The sequence below is a fragment of the Salvelinus namaycush genome, chromosome 10 (assembly GCF_016432855.1).
Source record: "Salvelinus namaycush isolate Seneca chromosome 10, SaNama_1.0, whole genome shotgun sequence".
Taxonomy (NCBI): Eukaryota; Metazoa; Chordata; class Actinopteri; order Salmoniformes; family Salmonidae; genus Salvelinus; species Salvelinus namaycush.
In genome coordinates, this window is record NC_052316.1 from 16,521,409 (window position 1) to 16,548,704 (window position 27,296).

The 27,296-nt window shown below is 43.4% G+C and overlaps 1 protein-coding gene across 1 annotated transcript in view; it reads right to left on the reverse strand.

The window, feature by feature from the left end:
• LOC120054763 (DNA-directed RNA polymerase, mitochondrial-like) overlaps positions 1-25,773 on the reverse strand; it is a 93,931-nt gene extending 68,158 nt beyond the window's left edge. Inside the window, exons 1-5 of the mRNA XM_039002347.1 lie at positions 25,589-25,773; positions 24,988-25,086; positions 23,965-24,830; positions 23,680-23,813; positions 1,390-1,576 (exon numbers count right to left, since the gene is read on the reverse strand). Of these exons, the coding sequence (XP_038858275.1) occupies positions 1,390-1,576; positions 23,680-23,813; positions 23,965-24,830; positions 24,988-25,086; positions 25,589-25,721 (1,419 nt within the window). The 5' untranslated portion in view covers positions 25,722-25,773. The remainder of the gene's footprint in view (positions 1-1,389; positions 1,577-23,679; positions 23,814-23,964; positions 24,831-24,987; positions 25,087-25,588) is intronic.
• Between the last annotated feature and the right edge of the window lie 1,523 nt (positions 25,774-27,296).

Below are 27,296 nucleotides of genomic sequence, written 5' to 3' on the forward strand. Positions count from 1 at the left end.
TGTATTGTGATTCTATATGTATTGTGATTCTATATGTATTGTGATTCTATATGTATTGTGATTCGATACTGTGATCAATGTTCCAAACAAGAGGGAGCCAAGATAAAAAGTGTTGATAAGGCATGGAAATAGAAGTGCTGAAAGCAAATTGGCTGCCTATTTAAAAAGATAATGGAGAACAAGCTATGAAGGAAAATACTGGAGTTTTGGTGCAGGTACAGCCAACAAGCGCAAAAATAATATTGCAATATTGTCAAAACAATACGATAGATCGTCAAAAATAATATCCCGATATGTAACTATATCGATTTTTTCTCCAGTCACAAAATATAAAAGAGAATGAACGTGGGCCAGCACTGCTAAAAACATAACTGTGTACTGTAAAAAGGCTGGAAATGAATCATGTGAGGAAGCACAGCACAGCAGCACCCACAGATAGAGAGCAGCGTTTTGCCACCACGTCTAAAAATGGATATCATGATACCTGTCTGAAAGGAGGAGTGACAATCATATCATTCATAGTCATGCTGCTAGTGCTAGGGTCTCCTGGCTGGCATATTCCTCATTCACACTGCTGCTCCAACTCTACAGTCAGCTAAGCACCTATTTAACACCCACTTCATCACTACTCCTAGAACACTACTTTGTCAGTTGTTGTTTTTCTGTGATGATGTCATCATCAATAAATTCATCAAGCTTTCTCTGTTCCCGAATGTTGATTTCCTTTGCTCTACCAATGAACTGTATGTAGGACAACAACATGAGGTCTAAAAAGAAGTGTACATTATGTTCAAAAATACATGTAGCTAATGCACCATGATTTCATAGAGCTTGTTATAGGACATAAAAACACGACCTAGTCCAACCACTGCTTTCAGAGAGGGCCCCAGGCATGGACTGAGAAGCATGTTGTGTGTCAGACAGCATGGCAGAGGGCCAAAGAGACATTTCTGTCTCCAACAATGGAAGTAGTGTTCTATTCTGTCATTCTAGTCCAGTCTACTTACTATAGATGTGATAATTATTCTATTTGACTCTATTCTACTCTCCTCGTGGCTTGAGGCGTCTACTCTCCTCGTGGCTTGAGGTGTCTACTCTCCTCGTGGCTTGAGGTGTCTACTCTCCTCGTGGCTTGAGGTGTCTACTCTCCTCGTGGCTTGAGGTGTCTACTCTCCTCGTGGCGTCTACTCTCCTCGTGGCGTCTACTCTCCTCGTGGCTTGAGGTGTCTACTCTCCTCGTGGCTTGAGGTGTCTACTCTCCTCGTGGCTTGAGGTGTCTACTCTCCTCGTGGCTTGAGGTGTCTACTCTCCTCGTGGCTTGAGGTGTCTATTCTACTCATGGCTTGAGGTGTCTACTTTACTTTACTCATGGTTCAACTTGTGTCCTACCTCTGTGTAGAAGTCTTTGACTAGTGGTGAGGAGCAGGTTTGCAGGATAGTGTTGATGGTGGGCTGGAAGTCTGGTTGCACGGTGTGGATGGCTCTGAGCACCATGTCCCTCTCGTCCTGCCTGAACACACAGTGACTGAACAGCTCGTCCACAGGCAGGCCATCCTCCTCCATCTGATGCAGGACCCTGAGGACAGGCCAGGAAACACAATGGGTTGAGTTAGAAAATACACAGTATTCCCTAAAAAGTAGAATTTTGCCATATTTATTTGAAATATCCAGGCCTACTTCCAGATGACAAGTGCCTTGGGGGTAAAGGCAACGGATCGATTACAAGTGTTGATCACCATCTTTAGGTAATATATGTTATTTGCTTGAAGTTCAAAGTTAGGAATGCACATTTATCAGTATAAAAACATAGAAGTCAATATTTTGACCTTAGTCTTCATAAGGTGGGGCCAAGTGTCTCATACACAGTGTACAAAACATTAAGACGTTCCTAATATTGAGTTGCACCCTCTTTTGCCCTCAGAACAGCCTCAGTTTGTCGGGGCAAGGACTCTACAAAGTGTCGAAAGCGTTCCACAGGAATGCTGACCCATGTTGACTCCAATGCTTCCAACAGTTGTGTCAAGTTGGCTGGATGTCCTTTGGTTAGTAGACCATAATTGATAAAGGGAAAGGGGGATACCTAGTCAGGTGACAGGACTAAGACTGGTTCAGCTAGGAGTTTTGATGTAATTTCCGGTCACAACTTGTGGACTTGTTTACGTACTGCTGTGCGGTTTGTTGATAACGTTACTTTGCTACCTGCAAACTTTACGGTTTTTACTTTTTAATTACTGTTTTATACTTGAATTCCCCCCCCCCCCCCCCCCCCCCCTCGCTCAACTATTTTCATTCAACTTTTTCACCCCGGACGCTTTATCTGGACAGCCGAAGCTGGTAGATGCCTTCTAATTGCAGTCGCTGTACAGGGGAACGATCGCATGGTGAGGATAGCCGTGCTGCAAGCCCAGCTTCAGACGCAATCATTAGGCAAGGGTCATTTAAGTGTAGGAAAGGATGAAACAGCATCTGTGCCACCAATAAATAAATACAGTAGTATAAATCCCCTCGCACGGTCCCCGCAGCCGGACAACTTTCTCATGGCTTCTGGAAGGAAATGCTGTAGGAATGTTCAACCGGTGTCACTCATTCAGCCAACAGAAACGTTCAACCGGTTTTCCCAAGTCGGATTCAGAGGTCGAGCCTTCTCTGGTCTCTCCTCCACCCGTTACAGGGTCTGAGACGCCGAAGCATGGTGACTCCATTACCCGCAGTATTAGACTTAAAAATAATCATCTAGCGATCATACACTGTTTACCAGGGGGCAGGGCTACCGACGTTAAGGCTAATCTGAAGATGGTGCTGGCTAAGGCTAAAACTGGCAAGTGTAGAGAGTATAGGGATATTGTTATCCATGTCGGCACCAACGGTGTTAAGATGAAACAGTCAGAGGTCACCACACGCAACATAGCTTCAGCGTGTAAAGCAGCTAGAAAAGATGTGTCGGCATCGAGTAATTGTCTCTGGCCCCCTCCTAGTTAGGGGGAGTGATGAGCTCTACAGCAGAGTCTCACAACTCAATCAAATCAAATTTCATTGGTCACATACACATGGTTAACAGATGTTAATGCGAGTGCAGCGAAATGCTTGTGCTTCTAGTTCCGACCATGCAGTAATATCTAACAAGTAATCAAACAATTCCACAACAACTACCTTATACACACAAGTGTAAGGAATGAATAAGAATATGCACATATAAATATATGGATGAGCGATGGCCGTGCGACAGTCAGAGGTGCCACCAAGATGTAGTAGATGGTATAGAGTACAGTACATATGAGATGAGTAATGTAGGGTACGTAAACATTATGTAAAGTGGCATTGTTTAAAGTGAATAGTGATACATTTATTACCTCCAATTTTTTATTATTAAAGTGGCTAGAGATTTGAGTCAGAATGTTGGCAGCAGCCACTCAATGTTAGTGATGGCTGTTTAACAGTTTGATGGCCTTGAGATCGAGACTGAAAAACAGCTTCTGTCCCAGCTTTGACGCACCTGTACTGACCTTGCCTTCTGTATGATAGCGGGGTGAACAGGCAGTGGCTCGGTTGGTTGTTGTCCTTGATGATCTTTTTGGCCTTCCTGTGACATTGGGTGCTGTAGGTGTCCTGGAGGGCAGGTAGTTTGCCCCTAGTGGTGATGTGTGCAGACCTCACTACCCTCTGGAGAGCCTTACGGCTGTGGGCGGAACAGTTGCCGTACCAGGCGGTGATACAGCCTGGCAGGATGCTCTCGATTGTGTATCTGTAAAAGTTTGTGAGTGTTTTAGGTGACGAGACAAATTTCTTCAGCCTCCTGGAGGTTGAAGAGGCGCTGTTGCACCTTCACCACGATGTCTGTGTGGATGGACCATTTCAGTTTGTCCGTGATGTGTACGCCGAGGAACTTAAAACTTTCCACCTTCTCCACTACTGTCCCATCGATGTGGATAGGGGGTGCTCCCTCTGCTGTTTCCTGAAGTCCACGATCATCTCCTTTGTTTTGTTGACGTTGAGTGTGAGATTGTCCTGACAACACACTCCGAGGGCCCTCACCTCCTCCCTGTAAGCTGTCTCGTCGTTGTTGGTAATCAAGCCTACCACTGTAGTGTCATTTGCAAACTTGATGATTGAGTTGGAGGCGTGCATGGCCACGCAGTCATGAGTGAACAGGGAGTACAGGAGAGGGCTGAGAACGCATCCCTTGTGGGGCCCCAGTGTTGAGGATCAGCGGGGTGGAGATGTTGTTTCCTACCCTCACCACCTAGGGGTGGCCCGTCAGAAAATCCAGGACCCAGTTGCACAGGGCGGGGTCGAGACCCAGGGTATCGAGCTTAATGACGAGTTTGGAGGGTACTATGTTGTTAAATACTGAGCTGTAATCGATGAACAGCATTCTTACATAGGTATCCTCTTGTCCAGATGGGTTAGGGCAGTGTCCAGTGTGATTACGTCGTCTGTGGACTTATTGGGGCGATAAGCAAATTGGAGTGGGTCTAGGGTGTCAGGTAGGGTGGAGGTGATATGATCCTTGACTAGTCTCTCAAAGCACTTCATGATGATGGAAGTGAATGCAACGGGGCGATAGTTGTTTAGCTTTCTTGGGAACAGGAACAATGGTGGCCCTCTTGAAGCATGTGGGAACAGCAGACTGGGATAGGGATTGATTGAATATGTCCGTAAACACACCAGCCAGCTGGTCTGCACATGCTCTGAGGACGCGGCTAGGGATGCCGTCTGGGCCGGCAGCCTTGCGAGGGTTAACACGTTTAAATGTTTTACTCACGTTGGCCACGGTGAAGGAGAGCCTGCAGGTTTTGGTAGCGGACCATGTCAGTGGCACTGTACTGTCCTCAAAGCGAGCAAAGTTGTTGTTTAATTTGTCTGGGAGCAAGACGTCGGTGTCCGCGACGGGGCTGGTTTTCTTTTTGTAATCTGTGATTGACTGTAGACCCTGCCACATACGTCTCGTGTCTGACCCGTTGAGCCGTATACTGACGCTTAGCTTGTTTGATTGCATTGCGTAGGGAATAGCTACACTATTTGTATTTGGTCATGTTTCCGGTCGCCTTGCCATGATTAAAAGCAGTGGATCGCGCTTTCAGTTGCTGCCATCAATCCACGGTTTCTGGTTGGGGAAGGTTTTAATAGTCGCAGTGGGTACAACATCACCGATGCACTTGCTAATAAACTCGCTCACCGAATCATTTCAATCACTGGTTAAACTGTTTTCTGCCCCTCCCAAAAGATATAATTTGTAGATAATTGGCCCTCTTTCTGGGACTCACCCATAAACAGGACCAAGCCTGGCCTGCTGCTGAGGAGTGACGGACTCCATCCTAGCTGGAGGGTTGCTCTCATCTTATCTGTGAACATAGACAGGGCTCTAACTTCTCTAGCGCCACAATGAGATAGCCAGCCTGCCAGCTTAGTGGAGTCTGCCACTAGCACAGTCAGTGTAGTCAGCTCAGCTATCCCCATTGAGACCGTGTCTGTGTCTCGATCTAGGTTGGGCAAAACTAAACATGGCGGTGTTCGCTCTAACAATCTCACTGGAACAAAGACCTCCTCCATTCCTGTCATTATTGAAAGAGATTGTGATCTCACATTCCAAGGCAGTTATAGTCAATTAACTAATCACTGATCATAATCTTGATGTGATTGGCCTGACTGAAACATGGCTTAAACCTTATGAATTGACGGTGTTAAATGAGGCCTCTCCTCCTCCTGGTTACACTAGTGACCATATCCCCCGTGCATCCTGCAAAGGCGGAGGTGTTGCTAACATTTACGATACCACATTTTAATTTACACGGTTCCCTGAATTCCTATCGGACCTTGTAGTCATGGCAAATAAGATTCACATTTTCGTGACTTTAATATTCACAAGGAAAGTCCACAGACCCACTCCAAAAGGCTTTCAGAGCCATCATCGATTCAGTGGGTTTTGTCCAACATGTCTCCGGACATACTCACTGCCACAGTCATACTCTGGACCTAGTTTTGTCCCGTGGAATAAATATTGTGGATCTTAATGTTTTTCCTCATAATCCTGGACTATCGGACCACCAGTTTATTACGCTTGCAATCGCAACAAATAATCTGCTCAGACCCCAACCAAGGAGCATCAAAAGCCGTGCTATAAATTCTCGTACACCCCAAAGATTCCTAGATGCCCTTCCAGACTCCCTCCACCTACCCAAGGACGTCAGAGCAAAAAAATCAGTTAACCACCTGAGGAACTAAATTTAACCTTGCGTAATACCCTAGACGCAGTCGCACCCCTAAAAACAAAAAACATTTGTCATAAGAAACTAGCTCCCTGGTAAACAGAAAATACCCGAGCCCTGAAGCAACCTTATAAAAAATTGGAACGGACATGGCGCTACACCAAACTGGAAGTCCTCCGATTAGCTTGGAAAGACAGTACCGTGCAATATCGAAGAGCCGGGGCGGCAGCGTAGCCTAGTGGTTAGAGTGTTGGACTAGTAACCGAAAGGTTGCAAGATCGAATCCCAGAGCCGACAAGGTACAAATCTGTCGTTCTGCCCCTGAACAAGGCAGTTAACCCACTGTTCCTAGGCCGTCATTGGAAATAAGAATTTGTTCTTAACTGACTTGCCTAGTTAAATAAAGGTAAAATAAAAAAAAATAAGAGCCCTCAATGCTGCTTGATCATCCTATTTTTTCCAACTTAATTGAGACGAATAACAACAACCCCCCCCCCAAAAAAATTGTATACTGTCGCAAAGCTAACGAAAAAGCAGCATTCCCCAAGAGGACTTTTTAAATGTCCATATTTCTCCAAAGCTCAGTTGTCCTGAGTCTGCACAACACTGCCAGGACCAAGGGAGACACAAGTTTTTTAATAGTAGATCTCTTGACACATTGATGAAAATAGTCATGGGCTCTAAACCCTCAAGCTGCATACTTGTGCATGGCATAGCTTCTTGTGCATGGCCCTCCTATGTTGAACATAATAAACGCCTCCCTATCCACCGGATATGTACCAAACTCACTAAAAGTAATAAAGCCTCTTGAAAAAGCCAAACCTTGACCCAAAAAATGTAAAAAACTATCAGCCTATATCAAATCTCCCATTCCTCTAAAAATTATTTGAAAAAGCTGTTGTGCAGCAACTCACTGCCTTCCTGAAGACAAACAATGTATACGAAATGCTTCAGTCTGGTTTTAGACCCCATGATAGCACTGAGACTGCACTCGTGAAGGTGGTAAATTACCTTTTAATGGTGTCAGACCAAGGCTCTGCATCTGTCCTTGTGATCCTAGACCTTGGTGATGCTTTTGATAGCATCAAATCACCACATTCTTTTGGAGAGATTGGAAACCCAAATTGGTCTACACGGACAAGTTCTGGTCTGGTTTAGATCTTATCTGTCGGAAAGATATCAGTTCCTCTCTGTGGATGGTTTGTCCTCTGAGAAATCAACTGTAAATTTCGGTGTTCCTCCGTTTTAGGACCACTATTGTTTTCACTATATAGTTTACCTCTTGGTGATGTCATTCGGAAACATAATGCTAACTTTCACTGCTATGCGGATGATACACAGCTGTACATTTCAATGAAACATGGTGAAGCCCCAAATTTGCCCTCCCTGGAAGCCTGTGTTTCAGACATAAGGAAGTGGATGGCGGAAAATGTTTTACTTTTAAACTCGGACAAAACAGAAATGCTAGTTCTAGGTCCCAAGAAACAAAGGGATCTTCTGTTGGATCTGACAATTAATATTGATGGTTGTACAGTCCTATCAAATAAAAGTGTGAAGGACCTCGGTGTTACTCTGGACCCTGATCTCTCTTTTGACGAATATATCAAGACTGTTTCAAGGACAGCTACGTAACATTGCAAAAATCTGAAACTTTCCAAAAATGGATGCCGAAAAATGAATCCATGCTTTAGTCACTTCTAGATTAGACTACTGCAATGCTCTACTTTCTGGCTACCTGGATAAAGCACTAAATAAACTTCAGTTCGTGCTAAACACAGCTGCTAGAATCTTGACTAGGACCAAAAAATGTGATGATATTACTCCAGTGCTAGCCTCTGTACACTGGCTTCCTGTTAAGGCTAGGGCTGGTTTCAAGGTTTTACTGCTAACCTACAAAGCATTACATGGGCTTGCTCCTACCCATCTTTCTGATTTGTTCCTGCCGTACATACCTACACGTACGCTACAGTCACAAGACGCAGGCCTCCTTATTGTCCATAGAATTTCTAAGCAAACAGCTGGAAGCAGGGCTTTCTCCTATAAAGCTCAATTTTTATGGAATGGCCTGCCTATCCATGTGAGAGACGCAGACTCGGTCTCGACCTTTAAGTCTTTATTGAAGACTCATCTCTTCCGTAGGTCCTATGATTGAGTGTAGTCTGTCCCAGGGGTGTCAAGGTGAACGGAAAGGCACTGGAGCGACGAACCGCCCTTGCTGTCTCTGCCTGGCCGGTTCCCCTCTCTCCACTGGGATTCTCTGCCTCTAACCCTATTACGGGGCTGAGTCACTGGCTTACTGGTGCTCTTCCATGCCGGCCCTAGGAGGCATGGAAGAGCACCAGTTGAGTGGGTTGAGTCACTGACGTGATCTTTCTGTCCGTGTTGGCGCCCCCCTCGTGTTCGTGCCATGGGGGAGATCTTCGTGGGCTATACTCAGCCTCGTCTCAGGGTAGTAAGTTGGTGGTTTGAAGATATCCCTCTAGTGGTGTGGGGGCTGTTCTTTGGCAAATTGGGTGGGGTTTTATCCTGCCTGGTTGGCCCTGTCCGGGGGTATCGTCAGATGGGGCCACAGTGTCTCCCGACCCCTCCTGTCTCAGCCTCCAGTATTTATGAGTCGGGGGGCTAGGATCAGTCAGTTATATCTGGAGTAGTTCTCCTGTCTTATCCGGTGTCCTGTGTGAATTTAAGTATTCTCTCCCCGGACCTGAGCCCTAGGACCATGCCTCAGGGCTACCTGCCTGTCCCCAGTCAACCTGGTCGTGCTGCTGATCTAGTTTCAACTGTTCTACCTGTGGCTATGGAACCCTGACCTGTTCACTGGATGGGCTACCTTGTCCCGAACCTGCTGTTTTCAACTCTCTCTCTGTTCTACCGCAGCTGCTGTCTCTAACTCTGAATGACCAGCTATGAAAAGCCAACTGACATTTACTCCTGAGGTGCTGACCTGTTGCACCCTCCACAACCACTGTGATTATTATTATTTGACCCTGCTGGTCATTTATGAACATTTGAACATCTTGGCCATGTACTGTTAGAATTCTCCACCCGGCACAGCCAGAAGACTGGCCACCCCTCAGGAAGAAACCTAGAGAGGAACCAGGCTCTAAGTTCCTGCCTTTCATGGGAATTTTTCCCAGCCACTGTGCTTCTCCATCTGCATTGCTTGATGTTTGGGGTTTTAGGCTGGTTTCTGTATAGCACTTTGTGACATCGGCTGATGTAAAAAGGGCTTCATAAATAAATGTGATTGATTCAAATTTTATTGTACAATAATGCATTCAACTGTAATGTGTCTTCCGCATTTATATACACACGTGTTGAGCGTGAAAAACACAGTAGCGTTGCAGTTATTGACACAAACCGGATTTCCGAAGCCTGGCACCTACTAACATACCCTGTTCAATGGCACGGAAATATTTTGTCTTGCCCATTCACCCTCTGAATGGCACACATACACAATCCAGGTCTCAATTGTCTCAAGGCTTAAAAATCCTTATTTGACCTGTCTCCTCCCTTTCACCTACACTGATTTAAGTGGATTTAAAAAGTGATAAGGGGTCATAGCTTTCACCTGGTCAGTCTATGAATTTGGAACGAGCAGGTGTTCTTAATGTTTGTACACTCAGTGTCGTTCACAGTGGCCCAATGGTGACTTAATCAAATTGAAAGCACCTCTGATATCATTATGCATGGCTTTATTAAATCTGATTGACAATGGCAGCATAACAAACAGAATATTTGCATTGACACTTGGTTCTTTCAGACGCATTGGAAATATCAGGCAGTCCACAGACAGATGGTCACAGAGAACGTCAGTGTCATGTTTATTCAAATGATATCATCCAGAGACTCCACACCTGCCATAAATGAACTGCTCAATTCAGGAGACAGCAATGTGCAAACAGCCAGTGGGAAACAGATGGTAGTGTATGGAGCCACAACTGAAGCTGAAAAGGGAGGGAGGAAACTAAAGCCTGATTAATTTAAAGCAGACCCTTGGATAACCGATGGCGCCTTTGTGAACAAAACAAGAGACAAAGCTGAAGTGTATTACTAGGCTAAGTCAACCTACATTTCTGATTTAAACTGTTGCTATATGTGACTGCTTCAGAGCACTGTAGGAAGAGGAAGAGTCAGCCTAGGCTGTGGCATGTGATGTGTAACACCTTGATGTAACCCAGAGACAGAGGGCCCTGCTGGGCTTACGTGTTACCACTGCCCTCTAGTGGAGTAAGACGGAACACTGTGACAAAGAGATGGAAGGGTGTAAGATTTGTCATCAGCCTCTGACAATGAGAGAGCCTTCCTTTGCCCTCTACACCTTTCTGCAAGACAGTGATTAAATAACAGGCCCTTAATTACCTTCTACATGAAATCCTGCTTAAACACCCAGCAGCCCCTCGTCAGGCTAACACAATTAGCAGCTGCCATACTGTTACCACTCCAGTTCAATTCTCTAGGCATTCACAGAACCAAACAGAATCCACCCTTTTAATTACATTTTAGTCACTTAGCAGACGCTCTTATCCAGAACGACTTACAGGAGCAATTAGGGTTAAGTGCCTCGCTCAAGGGTACAGACAATTTTTCACCTAGTCGGCTCGGGGATTCGAACCAGCGACCTTTCTGTTAACGCGCTTAACGCTAGGATATCTGCCTCTGTCACCCCGACTTCTTTGCATGTGTTGGGTATCGTTTAAAATACTTTTGGACGGGAATGAAACATTGGATTTGCTTTTAAAGTCCCTGTACTGTTTAATACGGTTAACCTTTCTGGTTATACCCTTTTTCGGCAAGACAGATCATCCAAAGGTGGGGGAGTGGCAATCTTTACCATGGATCACCTTCAGTGCTCGGTTGACTCCACCAAGTCTGTCCCCAAACAATTTGATTTGCTGGTTTTAAGCATTAAACTTTAAAATACCTCTTTGTTGACTGTTGCTGCGTGCTATCGTCCTCCATCAGCATTGGCCTGTACCCTAAGCTCTCTCCTGGACCCTTACACTAAGTCTGAATTTGTCCTGCTTGGTGACCTAAACTGGGACATGCTTAAACCACCTGACCCAGTCCTAAAGCAATGGGACTCCCTAAAACTTTCTCAGATTATTACCAATCCCACAAGGTATGACTCCAAACACCCAGAAAAGGCTACTCTCCTCGATGTGATCCTCACAAATAATCCTGATAGGTATCAGTCTGGTGTTTTCTGTAATGACCTTAGTGTTCACTGTTTTACAGCCTGTGTTCGTAATGGCTGCTCAGTGATACAACCTGGCCTGATTTGTCATAGACGCTTGCCAAGAAACTTTAATGAGCAAGCCTTCCTTCATGAACTGGCCTCTGTAAAATGGTATAGAATCAGTTTGAACCCCTCTGTCGAAGACGCTTGGACCTTCTTTTTTATATTTTCAGTGGTATTGTTAACAAACACATCCCCATAAAGAAAATGAGAATTAAAAACAGGTTCAGCCCCTGGTTCAACCGTGATCTTGCAGAGTTACTCCAACTCAAGAATTGCATTTGGCGAAAGGCTCGGCACACGCATACTCAGGTTGACTGGCTATCGTTCAGGCAAATGAGAAATAAGTGCACTCAGGCTATCCGGAAGGCCAAACTTAGTTACTTTAAGGAGCAGTTCTCTCTCTCTGGGTCTAACACCAAGAAGTTCTGGAAAAACAGTTAAAGACCTGCAGATGGCAAGACGGTGCACGGTTCGTCCTTTATTTAAAGGGGGAGATCAAGCTGATATAGGCCTGTTACAGGCCTATTTCTATTTTGCCCTGTTTATCAAAAGTGTTGGAAAAACTTGTCAATAGTCAACTGACTGGCTTTCTTGATGTCTATAGTATTCTCTCGGGTATGCAATCTGGTTTCCGCTCAGGTTATGGATGTGTCACTGCAACCTTAAAAGGTCCTCAATGATGTCACCATTGACCTTGATTCCAAGCAATATTGTGCTGCTATTTTATTGACTTGGCCAAAGCTTTTGATACGGAAAACCATTCCATTCTTGTGGGCCGGCTAAGGAATATTGGTGTCTCTGAGGGGTCTTTGGGCTGATTTGATAACTACCTCTCTCAAAGAGTGCGGTGTATAAAGTCAGAAAATCTGCTGTCTCAGCCACAGCCTGTCACCAAGGGTGTACCCAATGGCACGATCCTAGGCCCCACACTCTTCTCAATTTACATCAACAACATAGCTCAGGCAGTAGGAAGCTCTCTCATCCATTTATATGCAGATGATACAGTCTTATACTCAGCTGGCCCCTCCCCAGATTTTGTGTTAAATGCTCTACAACAAAGCTTTCTTAGAGTCCAACAAGCTTTCTCTACACTTTACCTTTTGTTTTGGAGGTGTTCAGAACAAGGTTATGTGCTTTGGTAAGAAGAATGCCTCTCTCCCCACAGGTGTGATTACTACTTCTGAGGGTTTAGAGCCTGAGGTAGTCACCTCATACAAGTACTTGGAAGTATGGCTAGACGGTACACTGTCAGCACATCTCAGCACATATCAAAGCTGCAGGCTAAAGTTAAATCTAGACTTGGTTTCCTCTATCGTAATAGTCCTCTTTCACCCCAGCTGCCAAATCAACCCTGATTCAGATGACCATCCTACCAATGCTAGATTACGGAGACATAATTTATAGATTGGCAGGTAAGGGTGCTCTCGAGCGGCTAGATGTTCTTTACCATTCGACCATCAGATTTGCCACCAATGCTCCTTGTAGGACACATCACTGGACTCTATACTCCTCTGTAAACTGGTCGGACAATGATGGAGGAGGGGGGGGGGTCATGACCTGATGGGCTCCCTGAACTCTTCTGCACATGATTAGAGTTGGAAAAACTGAGACAAACCTGGATTCTTTCGCAATGACTTAAAGGGATTCTACATCAAAATTCCAAATCTAAAAACCATTATTTTGGACAAAATTACCTGGAAGGATTATTACTACCGAGGACTATCCAGAAAAAAACTTCTGTCAAACCAAAACCTGCAGAAGAAACACAGAAGAAATCTGGAAATACCATCCAACCCAAAACTGAGTGAGTAATGTTCACACTGAAGCTACCACTGAAGGCAAAAAGTAAAATAATAATCTCAAGGTAATTGTGTTATATAAATTATGTTAAGTTAATAAGGCTACTAAGCTAACGAGCTTCCTAGGACAGGATAGATGTCCCAGCTGAAACTTCAAATTAGCACTGAGGTGTGAAGTGAGAAAGCATGTGAAACCCAACAATGGCAGCAGAGCATCACAGCCTCCCCCACCCAAATGCAGTGACCTTTTCAGCCCACTGCTCCATGGTAGAGGTCGACCGATTAATCGGAATGGCCGATTAATTAGGGACGATTTCAAGTTTTCATAACAACCGGAAATCGGTATTTTTGGGCGCCGATTTGCAGATTTAAAAAAATATATATATATATATTATTTTTTTTACACCTTTATTTAATCTTTATTTAACTAGGCAAGTCAGTTAAGAACACATTCTTATTTTCAATGACGGCCTAGGAACGGGCAGATTTTTAACCTTGTCAGCTCGGGGGATCCAATCTTGCAACCTTACAGTTAACTAGTCCAATGCTCTAACACCTGATTACATTGCACTCCACGAGGAGCCTGCCTGTTACGCGAATGCAGTAAGCTAAGGTAAGTTGCTAGCTAGCATTAAACTTATCTTATAAAAAACAATCAATCAATGACTGTCATTGCTCCAATGTGTACTTAACCATAAACATCAATGCTTTTCTTAAAATCAATACACAAGTATATATTTTTAAACCTGCATATTTAGCTAAAAGAAATCCAGGTTAGCAGGCAATATTAACCAGGTGAAATTGTGTCATTTCTCTTGCGTTCATTGCATGCAGAGTCAGGGTATATGCAACAGTTTGGTTCGCCTGGCTCTTTGCGAACTAATTTTCCAGAATTTTACGTAATTATGACATAACATTGAAGGTTGTGCAATGTAACAGGAACATTTAGACTCATGGATGCCACCTGTTAGAAATAATACGGAACGGAATAAACGTTTTGTTTTCGAGGTGATAGTTTCCGGATTAGTCAAAGGTATATGTTTTAGAGAGAAATAGTTTCCGGATTAGTCAAAGGTATATGGTTTAGAGAGAAATACTTGACGCGTTATAATTCCTGTAATAACTTGCGGCTGAACTTGAAAGGGGTTCCTTCGTTATTTTACCGTTTATGTCTTCCACAGAGAATGTCTTGATCTACTTCAAATAAGGTCTGTGTTTCGCGGAGGAGGGGACCATGCAGACAAGCTCTGCTTTTGCACTACAACCTAAAACTTAACTGGGAATATTGAAGACCCATGAAAGCTGGTGGTTCGTTTGAACATATGTTCTCATGTTATTTGAGACTAAATTGATTTTATTTATGTATTATATTAAGTTAAAATAAAAGTGTTCATTGTTCATTCAGTATTGTTGCAATTGTCATTATTACAAAAATGTGTGTGTGTGTATGATATATATATATATATTTTATTATTTTTTTAAAAGGCATCGGCTTTTTTTGTCCTCCAATAATCGGTATCGGCGTTGAAAAATCATAATCGGTCGACCTCTACTCCATGGCTTAATTTTCCACACAGACCATCTCCTGGCATGGCACTGTGCTATAAGAGCACACTACCCCTCTGTCATGAGAAAGGCTATTGGCCCAGGGTGGAAACTCAGAACAATAGACATTGAGGACCATGAAACTGAAACAACCTCTGTCAACATGTACAAGTCTGGAACAGTGGTGGTGCGGTTTCAGCAGGACTTTTAGGGGATCAGAGCACAACAGCTCTCTTTTGGTGATGACTCCCCCATCCTTCGTCTGATCACACCTCCACCAACTGCCCTGCAGACAAGCAGCCCCAAGACAATAGTAAGCCAGCCCCCCCCCCCCCCCCCCCCCAGTACTGAACAGACCCAGGTCCCACAACTGCACTGCTCCTCCATTGTTGAGATAAATTCAGAGCTGGAGAGAAAGATGGTAGAGCTCAGCGAGATAGTCTACACACAATCCAGACAGCACAGACCAACAACCCCCCCCCCCCCCCCCCCCCCCCCCCCCACCAAACAAACCACAACAAAGGCAAAGTCTTCTCATACTTTGTTGATTTCAAAAAAGCATTTACTCAATTTGGCTTGAGAGTTTGCTATACAAATTGATTAAAAGTGGTGCTGGGGGGAAAAATATACGACATTATAAAATCCATGTACACAAACAACAAGTGTGTGATTAAAATTTGGCAAAAAACACATTTCTTTACACAGGGCCGGGGTGTGAGACAGGGATGCAGCTTAAGCCCCACACTCTTCGACATATATATCAACAAATTGGCGGGGGCACTAGAACAGTCTGCAGCACCTGGCCTCACCCTACTAGAATCTAAAGTCAATTGTGTACCGTTTGCTGTTGATCTGGTGCTTCTGCACAGATTCTGTCAGACCTGGGCCCTGACAGTGAATCTCAGTAAGACAAAAATAATGGTGTCCAAAGATGGTCCAGTTGCCAGGACCACAAATACAAATTCCATCATCTAGACACCATTGCACTAGCGCAGACAAAAAAACGATACATATCTCAGCCTAAACATCAGCCCCACAGGTAACTTCCACAAAGCTGTAAATGATCTGAGATACAAGGCATTCAACATCCCAATTAGAAACTGGCTAAAAATACTTTAATCTGTTATAGAACCCAATGCCTTTTGTGGTTGTGAGGTCTGGGGTCCACTCACAACCAAGTATTCACAAAATGGAACAAACACCAAATTGAGACTGCATGCAGAATTCAGCAAAACCATCCTCCATGTACAATGTAAAAAAACAGATAATGCATGTAGAGCAGAATTAGGACGATACCCGCAAATGATAAAAATCCAGAGAAAAGTCGTTAAATTCTACAACTATCTAAAAGACAATGATTCCCAAACCTTCCATAACAAAGCAATCACATACAGAGCAGGGTTTTCACTAGCCGGTAATTGCCGATAAATACAATTGTAGTGGGCCAAATTGTTACGGAGAGGCTGTCTATTATAGTGTCACCAGCAAAGCACCCGCACACAATCACACATCCTCCTCCATGCTTCACTGTGGGAACCACACACGGAGATCATCTGTTCACCTACTCTGCATCATCTCACAACGACACGGCGGTTGGAACCAAAAATCTCAAATTTGGACTCAAAGCAAAAGGACAGATATCCACCGGTCTAATGTTCATTGTGCGTGTTTCTCTTCTTCTTCTTGGTGTCCTTTAGTAGTGATTTCTTTGCAGAAATTCGACCATGAAGGCCTGATTCACTTAGTCTACTCTGAACAGCTGATGTTGAGATGTGTCTGTTACTTGAACTCTGTGAAGCATTTATTTGGGATGCAATTTCTGAGGCTGGTAACTCTAATGAATTTATCCTCTGCAGCAGAGGTAACTCTGGGTCTTCCTTTCCTGTGGCAGTCCTCATGAGAGCCAGTTTCATCAAAGCGCTTGATGGTTTTTGCGACTGCACTTGAAGAAACTTTCAAAGTTCTTGAATTTTTCCAGACTGACTGACCTTCATGTCTTAAAGTAATGATGCTGTGGTTTCTCTTTGCTTATTTGAGCTGTTCTTACCATAACATGGACTTGGTCTTTTACCAAATAGGGCTATCTTCTGTATACCACCCCTAACTTGTCACAACACAGCTGATTGGCTCAAACGCATTAAGAAGAAAATTAATTCCACAAATTAACAAGGCACACCTGTTAATTGAAACACATTCCTGGTGACTACCTCATGAAGCTGGTTGAGAGAATGCCAAGAGTGTGCAAAGCTGTCATCAAGGCAAAGGGTGGCTACTTTGAAGAATCTCAAATTTAACATATATTTGGATTTCTTTAACTTTTTAGGTTAAAACATGATTCATGTGTTATTTCATAGCTTTGATGGCTTCACTATTATTCTACAATGTAGAACATAGTAACATTAAGAAAAACTCTGGAATGAGTAGGTGTGTCCAAACTTTTGACTGGTACTGTATATATTTTTTTATATTAAAATGTCACACAGTGGACAACTAAGCCTATTGGCCTATGCATGCAATGCCCTGATGCATTTAGTGCTCAAATCTCTGACAGCTGAACCGTGAGGTGGACAATTATTGTTTTAGGAAACTCTGATACAGAGCAATGAACCTGAAGAACAGTCCCCTCAGCAAGCTGGCCCAGGACAACAAAGAGATACAAATATAATTACGTGACACAATGGAAAGAATTAACCAAAAAACATACACAGAAAGTATACAATGGCAGAATACCTGACCACTGTGACATACCCCAAAATAAGGAAAGCTTTGACTATGTACACTCAGTGAGTATAGACTTGCTATTGAGAGGCCGCCGTACAGGTTGTGCACACTGCCCACAAAATTAGGTGGAAACTGAGCTGCACTTCCTCACCTCCTGCCAAATGTACACCCATATTAGAGACACATATTTCCCTGAGATTATACAGACCCACAAATAATTCAAAAACAAATCCAATTTTGATAAACTCCCCTATCTATTAGGTGAAATACCATAGTGTGCCATAACAGCAGCAAGATTTGTGACCTGTTGCCACAAGAAAAGGGCAACCAGTGAAAACAAACACCATTCAGAGGAAGCAAGCTGAATTGAGCAAGCTGAAGACTTACTTTAGTTCTGTAGGAATGACATGTGCTTTAAAAGGATGCTAGTCGCTAGGCACAACACCACTGCGGACAATGGCAACCATATCTGAACAGGAGATACAGTACGGCCAGAGACAGGAAGAGAGAGGGGGAACTGGAGACGAACAGGGGAAGAAGAACAGAGTGTGCGAAAAATATGTACTGGCTGGGCTGAAGAGTTAGCAAGAGAGCACCACCGCAGAACAACAATGTCATTGGTATCACCTTACAGCGATCGATGGACCAACCAGCTGCCCCTCTCCACCCCTACTGCACTGCAACCTGCTTTGTCATTGGGCCACACCGCATAGGGTGACATCCTCTGGGGGAACAGTAGTAGGGGGGGGATAGCTGGAGACAAGTTCTGCAATCCAACACAACTAGAATGAAAATCTGATAGAAATACCTGTGTTATTATGAATATTAACACCATACCAGCCAGTTTGTGCAGAGAGAAAAATAAAAACATTGAATCAATTAGCCTAACGTTCTAGTCAGCAAATTGACAACGATAAATTGTTTGTAAGCTTGGTGAAAAATCTGTGTAAGTTCCTTGTCCAATAAGCAAAATCAAATTACTGACAGCAAGTTGTTAAGAAACCAAAAACATACAGTATCAATCACAATCCATTTGGCCTGACTGAAATCCATCCGGCTCCTGTCTCTATATAGTCAGCCAGCAGATTGGCCTAGCCTACATCAGAGACACTCATTATGACAGATCTAGTACTGGGAGAGCTAGAGGTGAACAGTGTGGCGATGCGTTACGTGTGCCTCCATGCTAAATGTCATGCCATGCAATAAATCTATGTCTGGAGGAAGCATACAGTCACTGACACCACCACTGGCCTAAACTCAATTAATAACACTCAATGGTGATTTCTCCCCCAGGCTAATGCTGTGGTGGTGACAAAACTTCGTCAGCCGGTGATTGTCAAGCAAATAACTGTCGGTCTCACGGTAATTGACCGTTAATTAACATAAACACATTTAGCCACTCCTGGCTTCCACACACAGCCTACAAGCCACTGATGCAGACCTTTGGAACATCTACATTTTAAAAAGTCCAATAAATCCATGTAATATAGCCTACACCTTCACAATAAATCCGTTATTTATTTTAGACAGGTCTAAAGAAGCATGATATGAAGAAAATGTAGTCTATTTCAGAAGAATAGAATAGCATACTCTTGAGTTGTCCTTGTATTAGGTCCTGATCAGGCTATTCCAAATGGCTGTGGGCTACACTAGTTCATTTAGCAGACAAGATTTGCTTAGAATTCAGTGGCATTATTTTATAGTATGAAGAATACATTTGAACAAAGCTGAATAAAATAGAATGCATATATTCTCCAAAAGATTTGAGGGAGTGTGCACATACGGCTAATGTGTTGAGCGTTTAACAAAGAAATAGGTATTCCTATATTCTTAACTTAAAGTTAATGTAACTTTAGTTCTACAAACGTTGGGCTATATGTTTTGATTTTTAATACATTGTAAGGCTGCATGATGCGACTAATGATTTGAAAAAAAGTTGCTTGAAAGGCATGAGCTGCCTCGTTTTTTTGTGTGCATACTGTACACACTACATCAGTCTCTCATTCACAATTTGACAAGCACTTGACAATGGCTAGAATTTCACGGCGGCATCCCCTTTGTGTGGCCGTAAAGCACCCTAAAAGAAATCCATGCCTTTTGCGACCAATGAACTTTCTCTGAGTGCTGAGCGCTCTGAATCACCTGTCACTTATCACGTGATGGGGTCTTTCTCACAGGCTACAAGTGAAGAGTCACATGGGGGACATAACTGCGCACGTCCTTATCCAATTCTGAGGTGCATATTAACGATACTGGAAGAACTGTCCACATTACTTTTCATCAGCCAACAAGATGAGTAGGCCTAACGAACAGCAAAATCACTAGTCTATGTCAATCTACTATCCCCCATAGTACAAAAGTCGACCTATTCTATTCTGTGAGAGAAATAAATATTCCAAACATAGTCTGTGACAGCTGTGGGATACGCGAATGTTCCATTAGCGGGAAAACACCATTATCAAAAGTGCCCGCAAATGCAATTATGTATGTAATGCTTTTATTATAAAGGTGCATTTTTATGGTGAAAATTATCTTCCCCAAACTTGAAACTCACATGCTGCTTATGCCAGTTAGGCTCTACCCCCCCTTGTAAAGCAGATTAATGTGTTTAATTTTAAGAAGTTATTTGCCCACTATAGTTGTGATACATCTGGACGAGACAATAACTATATCCCTTATTGACACCTGATACACATCAATTATCTTCTCTATAGCTACTCTGCTACAGTATTCACAACTTCCCAAGCTTCCGTTCAGTTGGCCAAGAGTCGAAAGAATTGAAAACACAATATAGCAGGAGCATATTAAAATACACTATATGGTCAAAAGTATGTGAACACCTGCTCATCGAACATCTCATTCCAAAATCATGGGCATTAAAATGGAGTTGGTACCCCCTTTGGTGCTATAACAGCCTCCACTTTTCTAGGAAGGTTTACAACTAGATGTTGGAACTAGAGGTCAACCGATTAATTGGAATGGCCGATTTGTCGATTTTTTTTTATACCTTTATTTAACTGGGCAAGTCAGTTAAGAACACATTCTTATTTTCAATGACGGCCTAGGAACGGTTGATTAACTACCTTGTTCAGGGGCAGAACGACAGATGTTCACCTTGTCAGCTCGGGGGATTCAATCTTGCAACCTTACAGTTAACTAGTCCAACGCAATAACGACCTGCTTCTCTCTCGTTGCACTCCACAAGGAGACTGCCTGTTACGCGAATGCAGTAAGCCAAGGTAAGTTGCTAGCTAGCATTAAACTTATCTTATAAAAAACAATCAATCATAACCACTAGTTAACTACACATGGTTGATGATATTACTAGATATTATCTAGCGTGTCCTGCGTTGCATATAATCTGACTGAGCATACAAGCATACAAGTATCTAAGTATCTGACTGAGCGGTGGTAGGCAGAAGCGGGCGCGTAAACATTCATTCAAACAGCACTTTCGTGCGTTTTGCCAGTAGCTCTTCGTTGTGCGTCAAGCATTGCGCTGTTTATGACTTCAAGCCTATCAACTCTCGAGATGAGGCTGGTGTAACCGAAGTGAAATGGCTAGCTAGTTAGCGCGCGCTAATAGCGTTTCAAACGTCACTCGCTCTGAGCCTTCTAGTAGTTGTTCCCCTTGCTCTGCATGGGTAACGCTGCTTCGATGGTGGCTGTTGTCGTTGTGTTGCTGGTTCAAGCCCAGGGAGGAGCGAGGAGAGGGACGGAAGCTATACTGTTACACTTGCAATATAAGAACATCCAATAGTCAAAGGTTAATGAAATACAAATGGTATAGAGGGAAATAGTCCTATAATTCCTATAATAACTACAACCTAAAACTTCTTACCTGGGAATATTGAAGACTCATGTTAAAAGGAACCACCAGCTTTCATATGTTCTCATGTTCTGAGCAAGGAACTGAAACGTTAGCTTTCTTACATAGCACATATTGCACTTATACTTTCTTCTCCAACACTTTGTTTTTGCATTATTTAAACATGTTTCATTATTTACTTGAGGCTAAATTGATTTTATTGATGTATTATATTAAGTTAAAATAAGTGTTCATTCAGTATTGTTGTAATTGTCATTATTACAAATATATATATATATATTTTTATTATTATAATAAATCGGCCAATTAATCGGTATCGGCTTTTTTGGTCCTCCAATAATCGGTATCGGAGTTGAAAATTCATAATCGGTCGACCTCTAGTTGGAACATTGCTTTGGGGACTTGCTTCTGTTTAGCCACAAGAGCATTAGTGAGGTCGGGCACTGATGTTGGGGGATTAGGCCTGGCTCGCAGTCGGCGTTCCAATTCATCCCAAAGGTGTTTGATGGTGTTTAGGTCAGGGCTCTGTGCAAGCCAGGCAAGTTCTTCCATACCGATCTCAACAAAGCTATTTCTGTATGGACCTTGCTTTGTGCACGGGGGCACTGTCCTGCTGAAATAGGAAAGGGCTGTCCACAAACTGTTGCCACAAAGTTGGAAGCACAGAATCATCTAGAATGTCATCGTATGCTGTAGCATTAAGATTTCCCTTCAATGGAACTAAGGAGCCTAGCCGGAAACATGTAAAACAGCCTCAGACAATTATTCCTCCTACACCAAACTTTACAGTTGGCACTATGCATTCAGGCAGGTAGCCCTCCCCTGGCATCCGCCAAACCCAGATTTGTCCGTCAGACTGCCAGATGGTGAAGCGTGACTCATCACTCCAGAGAACGTGTTTCCACTTCTCTAGAACGTGTTTCCAATGGCGGCGAGCTTTACACCACTCCAGCCGACGCTTGGCATTGCACATGGTGATCTTAGGCTTGTGTGTGGCTGCTATGCCACGGAAACCCATTTCATGAAGCTCCCGACGAAACAGGTCTTGTGCTGACGTTGCTTCCAGAGGCAGTTTGGAACTCGGTAGTGAGTGTTACAACCGACAGACGATTTTTACGCGCTACGCGTTTCAGCACTCGGAGGTCCCGTTCTGTGAACTTGTGTGGCCTACCACTTTTCAGGTGAGCCGTTGTTGCTCCTAGACGTTTTTACTTCGCAATAACAGCACTTACAGTTGACCGGGGCAGCTCTAGAAGGGCAGAAATTTGATGTACTGACTTGTTGTAAAGGTGGCATCCTATGATGGTGGCACGTTGAAAGTCACTGAGCTCTTCAGTAACGCTATTCTATTGTCAATGTTTGTCTATGGAGATTGAATGGCTGCGTGCTCAATTTTATACACCTGTCAGCAACGGGTGTTGTTGAAATAGGCAAATTGACTAAGAAGAAGTCAATTGTATATATAGTGTATGTCAGAAGGATAAATTGATAATTGATCAAATAACATAGCGCAGGATGTTACACATAGTAACCAGTCCACTTGAAAACAGTTTCCTCCACTGGGTTGATGTGGAGACCACAATAGGCCCTATAGTGATGGAGGAGAGCAGGAAATTATGGATCAGGGAGGCTGAACTACAACACTTCTCCTTGACCTGCCACCTCAGTTCCAGGAGAGACGCTTCGCTGGCACTCATAACACCTCTGCACACACAGCTGGTCCACGTGCTCAGCACTCCACAATGAGCCACAATGCCCCACTCAACAACATATTACAGTAACTATTATAGCAGCTTCCTTTAACATAGAAGACCATGGTAAAGGGGTGGGGTAAAAAAAAAATGGGCAGAAATATCAGATATCTCATATTTAAACAGTCTTGAAAAAGAAACTAGCTGCTCAATGTCTAATTTTCAGAATATTTCATCAGGCTTTTGTGAATCCCAGTATGTCTAGACATAATAATAATAAATGCCAATTGGCATACGTTTTTAACCAAAGCAAATTAAAGTAATGCATGCATACATTGTTGTTGTTAACACTGTATACAGAAGAGGCTAGAATAAAGAGAAACATGAACCGCAAAGCTAATAGGAGAGTCTGACATCATCTAGTGGCAAACTCAGGCAACGCATGCACTGGCCACCTAGTAATAATCATACAAGACCACAAATAATTATCTTACACATTCTAATCCCACTTTCCAACAGAGTCTTGAAGGTCTAAGCATTTTCAAAAATATAATGTATAGCAAATATTATTATCTTTATCCAAGATCAAGAGGCTCAGAGTTACACTAATGAGTTAAGGCCTGTAAATGTCTGTGGGTTAGCCTACCTGTTGATGACATGTGGGAAACAGTCAGGGTTTCGACCCATACACTCCAGAGCAGCACAGTAAGAGCCAAGGTTAGGCTTCAGACCAGCCTCTTCTATCAGAATGAACATACGGCCAATCTGGTTTAAAGTGCCCTGGAATACAACAAGGAGAGACACACTCAGGATAATTCTCTATCTTATATTCCACATGGGGAGGCCCTGCATAATTTCTACACAAGTCCGTAAAATACCACAGAATTGCAGCTCTACGTGCCATAGAAATACAAGACTGAGCTGTACTTACCTTCTTGGCCCAGACCCTCATCATGATGTTGTAGAGTCCTATGTTGAGCAGGTTGCGTCGGCTGAGCATACGGTGGTGGCCGAGCAGAAAGCGGTGGGCTCTGTCGATGTCCCCACAGAACACACAGGCCTCCAGGTAGCAGCGCACACTGCGCTGGATGTCGCCGTACACCCTGGCCTCGCTGTTATCCTGCACGAGCTCAGGGCTGGCCGACACAGCCCACTGGTTCAGCTTCCTCTCCAGCTCCTCCACCTCTGCCAGCTCCCGGGCCTTGGCCTCAGCCTTCCTCTCCAGCTCCTCGGCCCTGTTCCTGGCCTCCGACAACTCAGGAGTCGGCTCCTTCAAGGCTTTCCCCTTCCCTTTGGCTTTTCTAATAGGGTTAGCAACCAGTGCAGCTGCCATAGTGTGCTCGTGCTTTGAAGCTGCCACGGTGTGCTCTTGGTTTTTCAGAGTTTTGCTCTTTTTAACAGTTGATGCAGTCTGTATTCCTGCTTTTGTCGATATGGTTTTATGTGAGGTACCTGGTAGCATCAGTTTGCCTTTGCTGCTTTTCACAGGTTTATCCTCTAGTCCTAGCTTCTGCTTCAGTTTCTTTGTTTTAGTCTTCTTCTCCTGGCTCAGTTTCTCCATCCAGCGGGATTTGGAGGCTGAGACATCTTTGCCCTCTCCTTTACCAGTCTGACCCCCTCCCTTACTAATAGTCTGTCCCGCCTTGGGCACCTCAGTCCTCTCCCCAGACACATTCTTGGGAGTGTTCCCTGAAGAAGCCCTTATCCCTGACTTGGAAGCTTTGACAAATTGCACCTTTTCATGTTGGACATCTACAATGACGTCAGATTGGAGTTGCTGGATCCTGGCTTCGAGCACTGCAAAGAGGAAGGGAAGAGAGAAAATAATGAAATAATCCGATAGAAAATCAACATAAGAATGAGGTATCTCATGCATGCTAAGAATAGCATGCAAAATGTAAAACCATTGACCATTTCCAAACCTAGTAAAGCAAGTAGGCCTATGAATACGCACCATCCAGCAGCTGAGATTGTTCCCATACTCGTTTTTTCCCATCTTCTTTCTTTGGGATCAGAGCTGAGAAATGTCTTCGTTGTGATGTCCATGGTGGCTCTGCAAGTAGAAGGTGTTGTGAGCTTTTCTTTGACAAAAACTGACACACTGAATGCACTGTGACTTTAGTTGTGTTTTTCAAAAACAATCCTGGGACATTCGCAGATCAGATGCCAATTCGTGTTGAGGTTTAGAAATAAAATTGAGCAAATATTGCATTGACGTTTTTTGACAGGCAACGACCTGCAAATTCATAATATGGAGATCCTAATATAGTTACATAAGCTGTAAATAGTCATTTAGCTCATCTCTGCGTTTACAAACGTGGTTTTAAAATCTCGACAGGATGAGAATTGAGCATGGGTATGTAATAGCTGGTCAACTACAGCTGGTAAATCAATTATATTATAATACTAGTAAATAGTTATCGAGAGATACCAAATATTGCACGGATATTATAACTAGTCATGACAATGCTGTGCTGGAACTCTCTCGTGCACCCGTCCCCTTGGCTTGACATACAGTAAGTAACGTTAGCTAGATAGCGAGGGACAAAACATACCTGAAATGTGCCTTTCAATGTTATTCCGGATTGTAAGGCAATGGTCGGCATATGGCACACGACGAACACTTATTTCCAACAGTATGCGACCACTCAGACACTTTGGAAAGGTACAGAGTCTCAAAAGTGACATGTTGACATAATAACCGCATTACTTTTTCCCCACACTAGGCTGCCATTTTGAATTACACCAGCTAATCGAACACAATGGATCATGAGTACAGGCACGGATAGAAGAGCACCGATAAATCGAGCAGTGTTTGTTTGGAAAGAAGAAGGTACAAGTTTTTTTCTGAAATGGAGTGTAGAATATTTCCAATTAAACAAGGAATCATAAATATGCAATTTGTGAAATGTATGCATTTCGCTACACTCGCTTCAACATCTGCTAACCATGTGTATGTGACAAATACAATTTGATTTGATGCGCAAAGTTGATTTTGTTTTACCTTTATTCTCAGTGAATAATAACTTTTATGTTTGTTGAAAATGAAGTTTTATTGTATTATTCGGGAATATCTGATAAATTATAGAAATTATGACCTCTGCTGAAAAAAATAAATGACAATGAGTTTCAAACCTGTATATGACCTATATCACCTATAGGTGGCAGCCTCACCATAAAATAAGTAGAACAAAGGTCAAACTAGGTGTGTGTAACACGTAAGTGGTCTTGCGGGTACAATTATGTGTTGGTTGGAGGGAAAAATTGCCACATCACAACCTTTTGGATGGCTTCCAAATAGCACTGATGAACTTTTGAAACACATTTGAACTGCCAATCCACGTTGTCAATGTGTAATTACGATATAACACCATTAAAAAAAATAATCATATTAGTTCTGCTTGTAAATTGGTTCGGTTAACCCTACTGGTGCGATGCATACAGCCCCTCTGTTCACTACAATATCATACTCAGCATACCCTTTGAAACAAATGCAGTGCTTCTGCAATACAATGAGATTCACTTACACTCTGCATCAAAATTGAATATTCTTTCATAGGCCCTTTTCATTGTATCCTTAATTGAAGTAATGCAGAAAATAAATTCTACATCGTTCTAATAGCCTGCACGCCGTTTGACCTAACAAGTGTCAGATTCCTCTTGTCACCCGTAAAGCATTCCTAAAGACTTGTGCAGCCTTTTGTGTGAGGCGCTGGAAGTTAACATAAGTACTACTTGAGAGGCCAGGCTGGGAAATGCGGTCCAGGCAGTACATCTTTTCTCAATGGAGGTGGTGGTTGGGATCACAGTCACAGCGGTTGGTGTCTGCTGCTGAGATGTAGGTGAGGATCAGGAGGTGTTTCTCGTTACGGTTCACGAGCAGGGCCCCTCGACAGGCTCGTTTGATGTGGTTGGCCTCTGTCGGCGGCTGGCTCTTTACGCTGGTGTGACAGTCATTGCCGGGTGAGTGACTGTCAATGCTTGGGCCAACAAAAGGCGAGAAGACAGCCATTCATGGCCCTGATAATAGCCAGACCAGGACAAGGCTGCCATTCTCACACACTTTGATCATCTGGATTCTTTGCACACCTCTGTAGGGGCTTGCTATATGTTTTACAGATGGACGCTGTTTTGAAAGTTCACCTGGCCAGGGAAACTTGATGAGATGCTTTGTGAAATGCTTGTGTTGGTAAATGCTTTTGGCATGTGTGTGTGTGTGTGTGTGTTCCTCTCAGATGGAACAAATGACATTCCTGTGGAAAA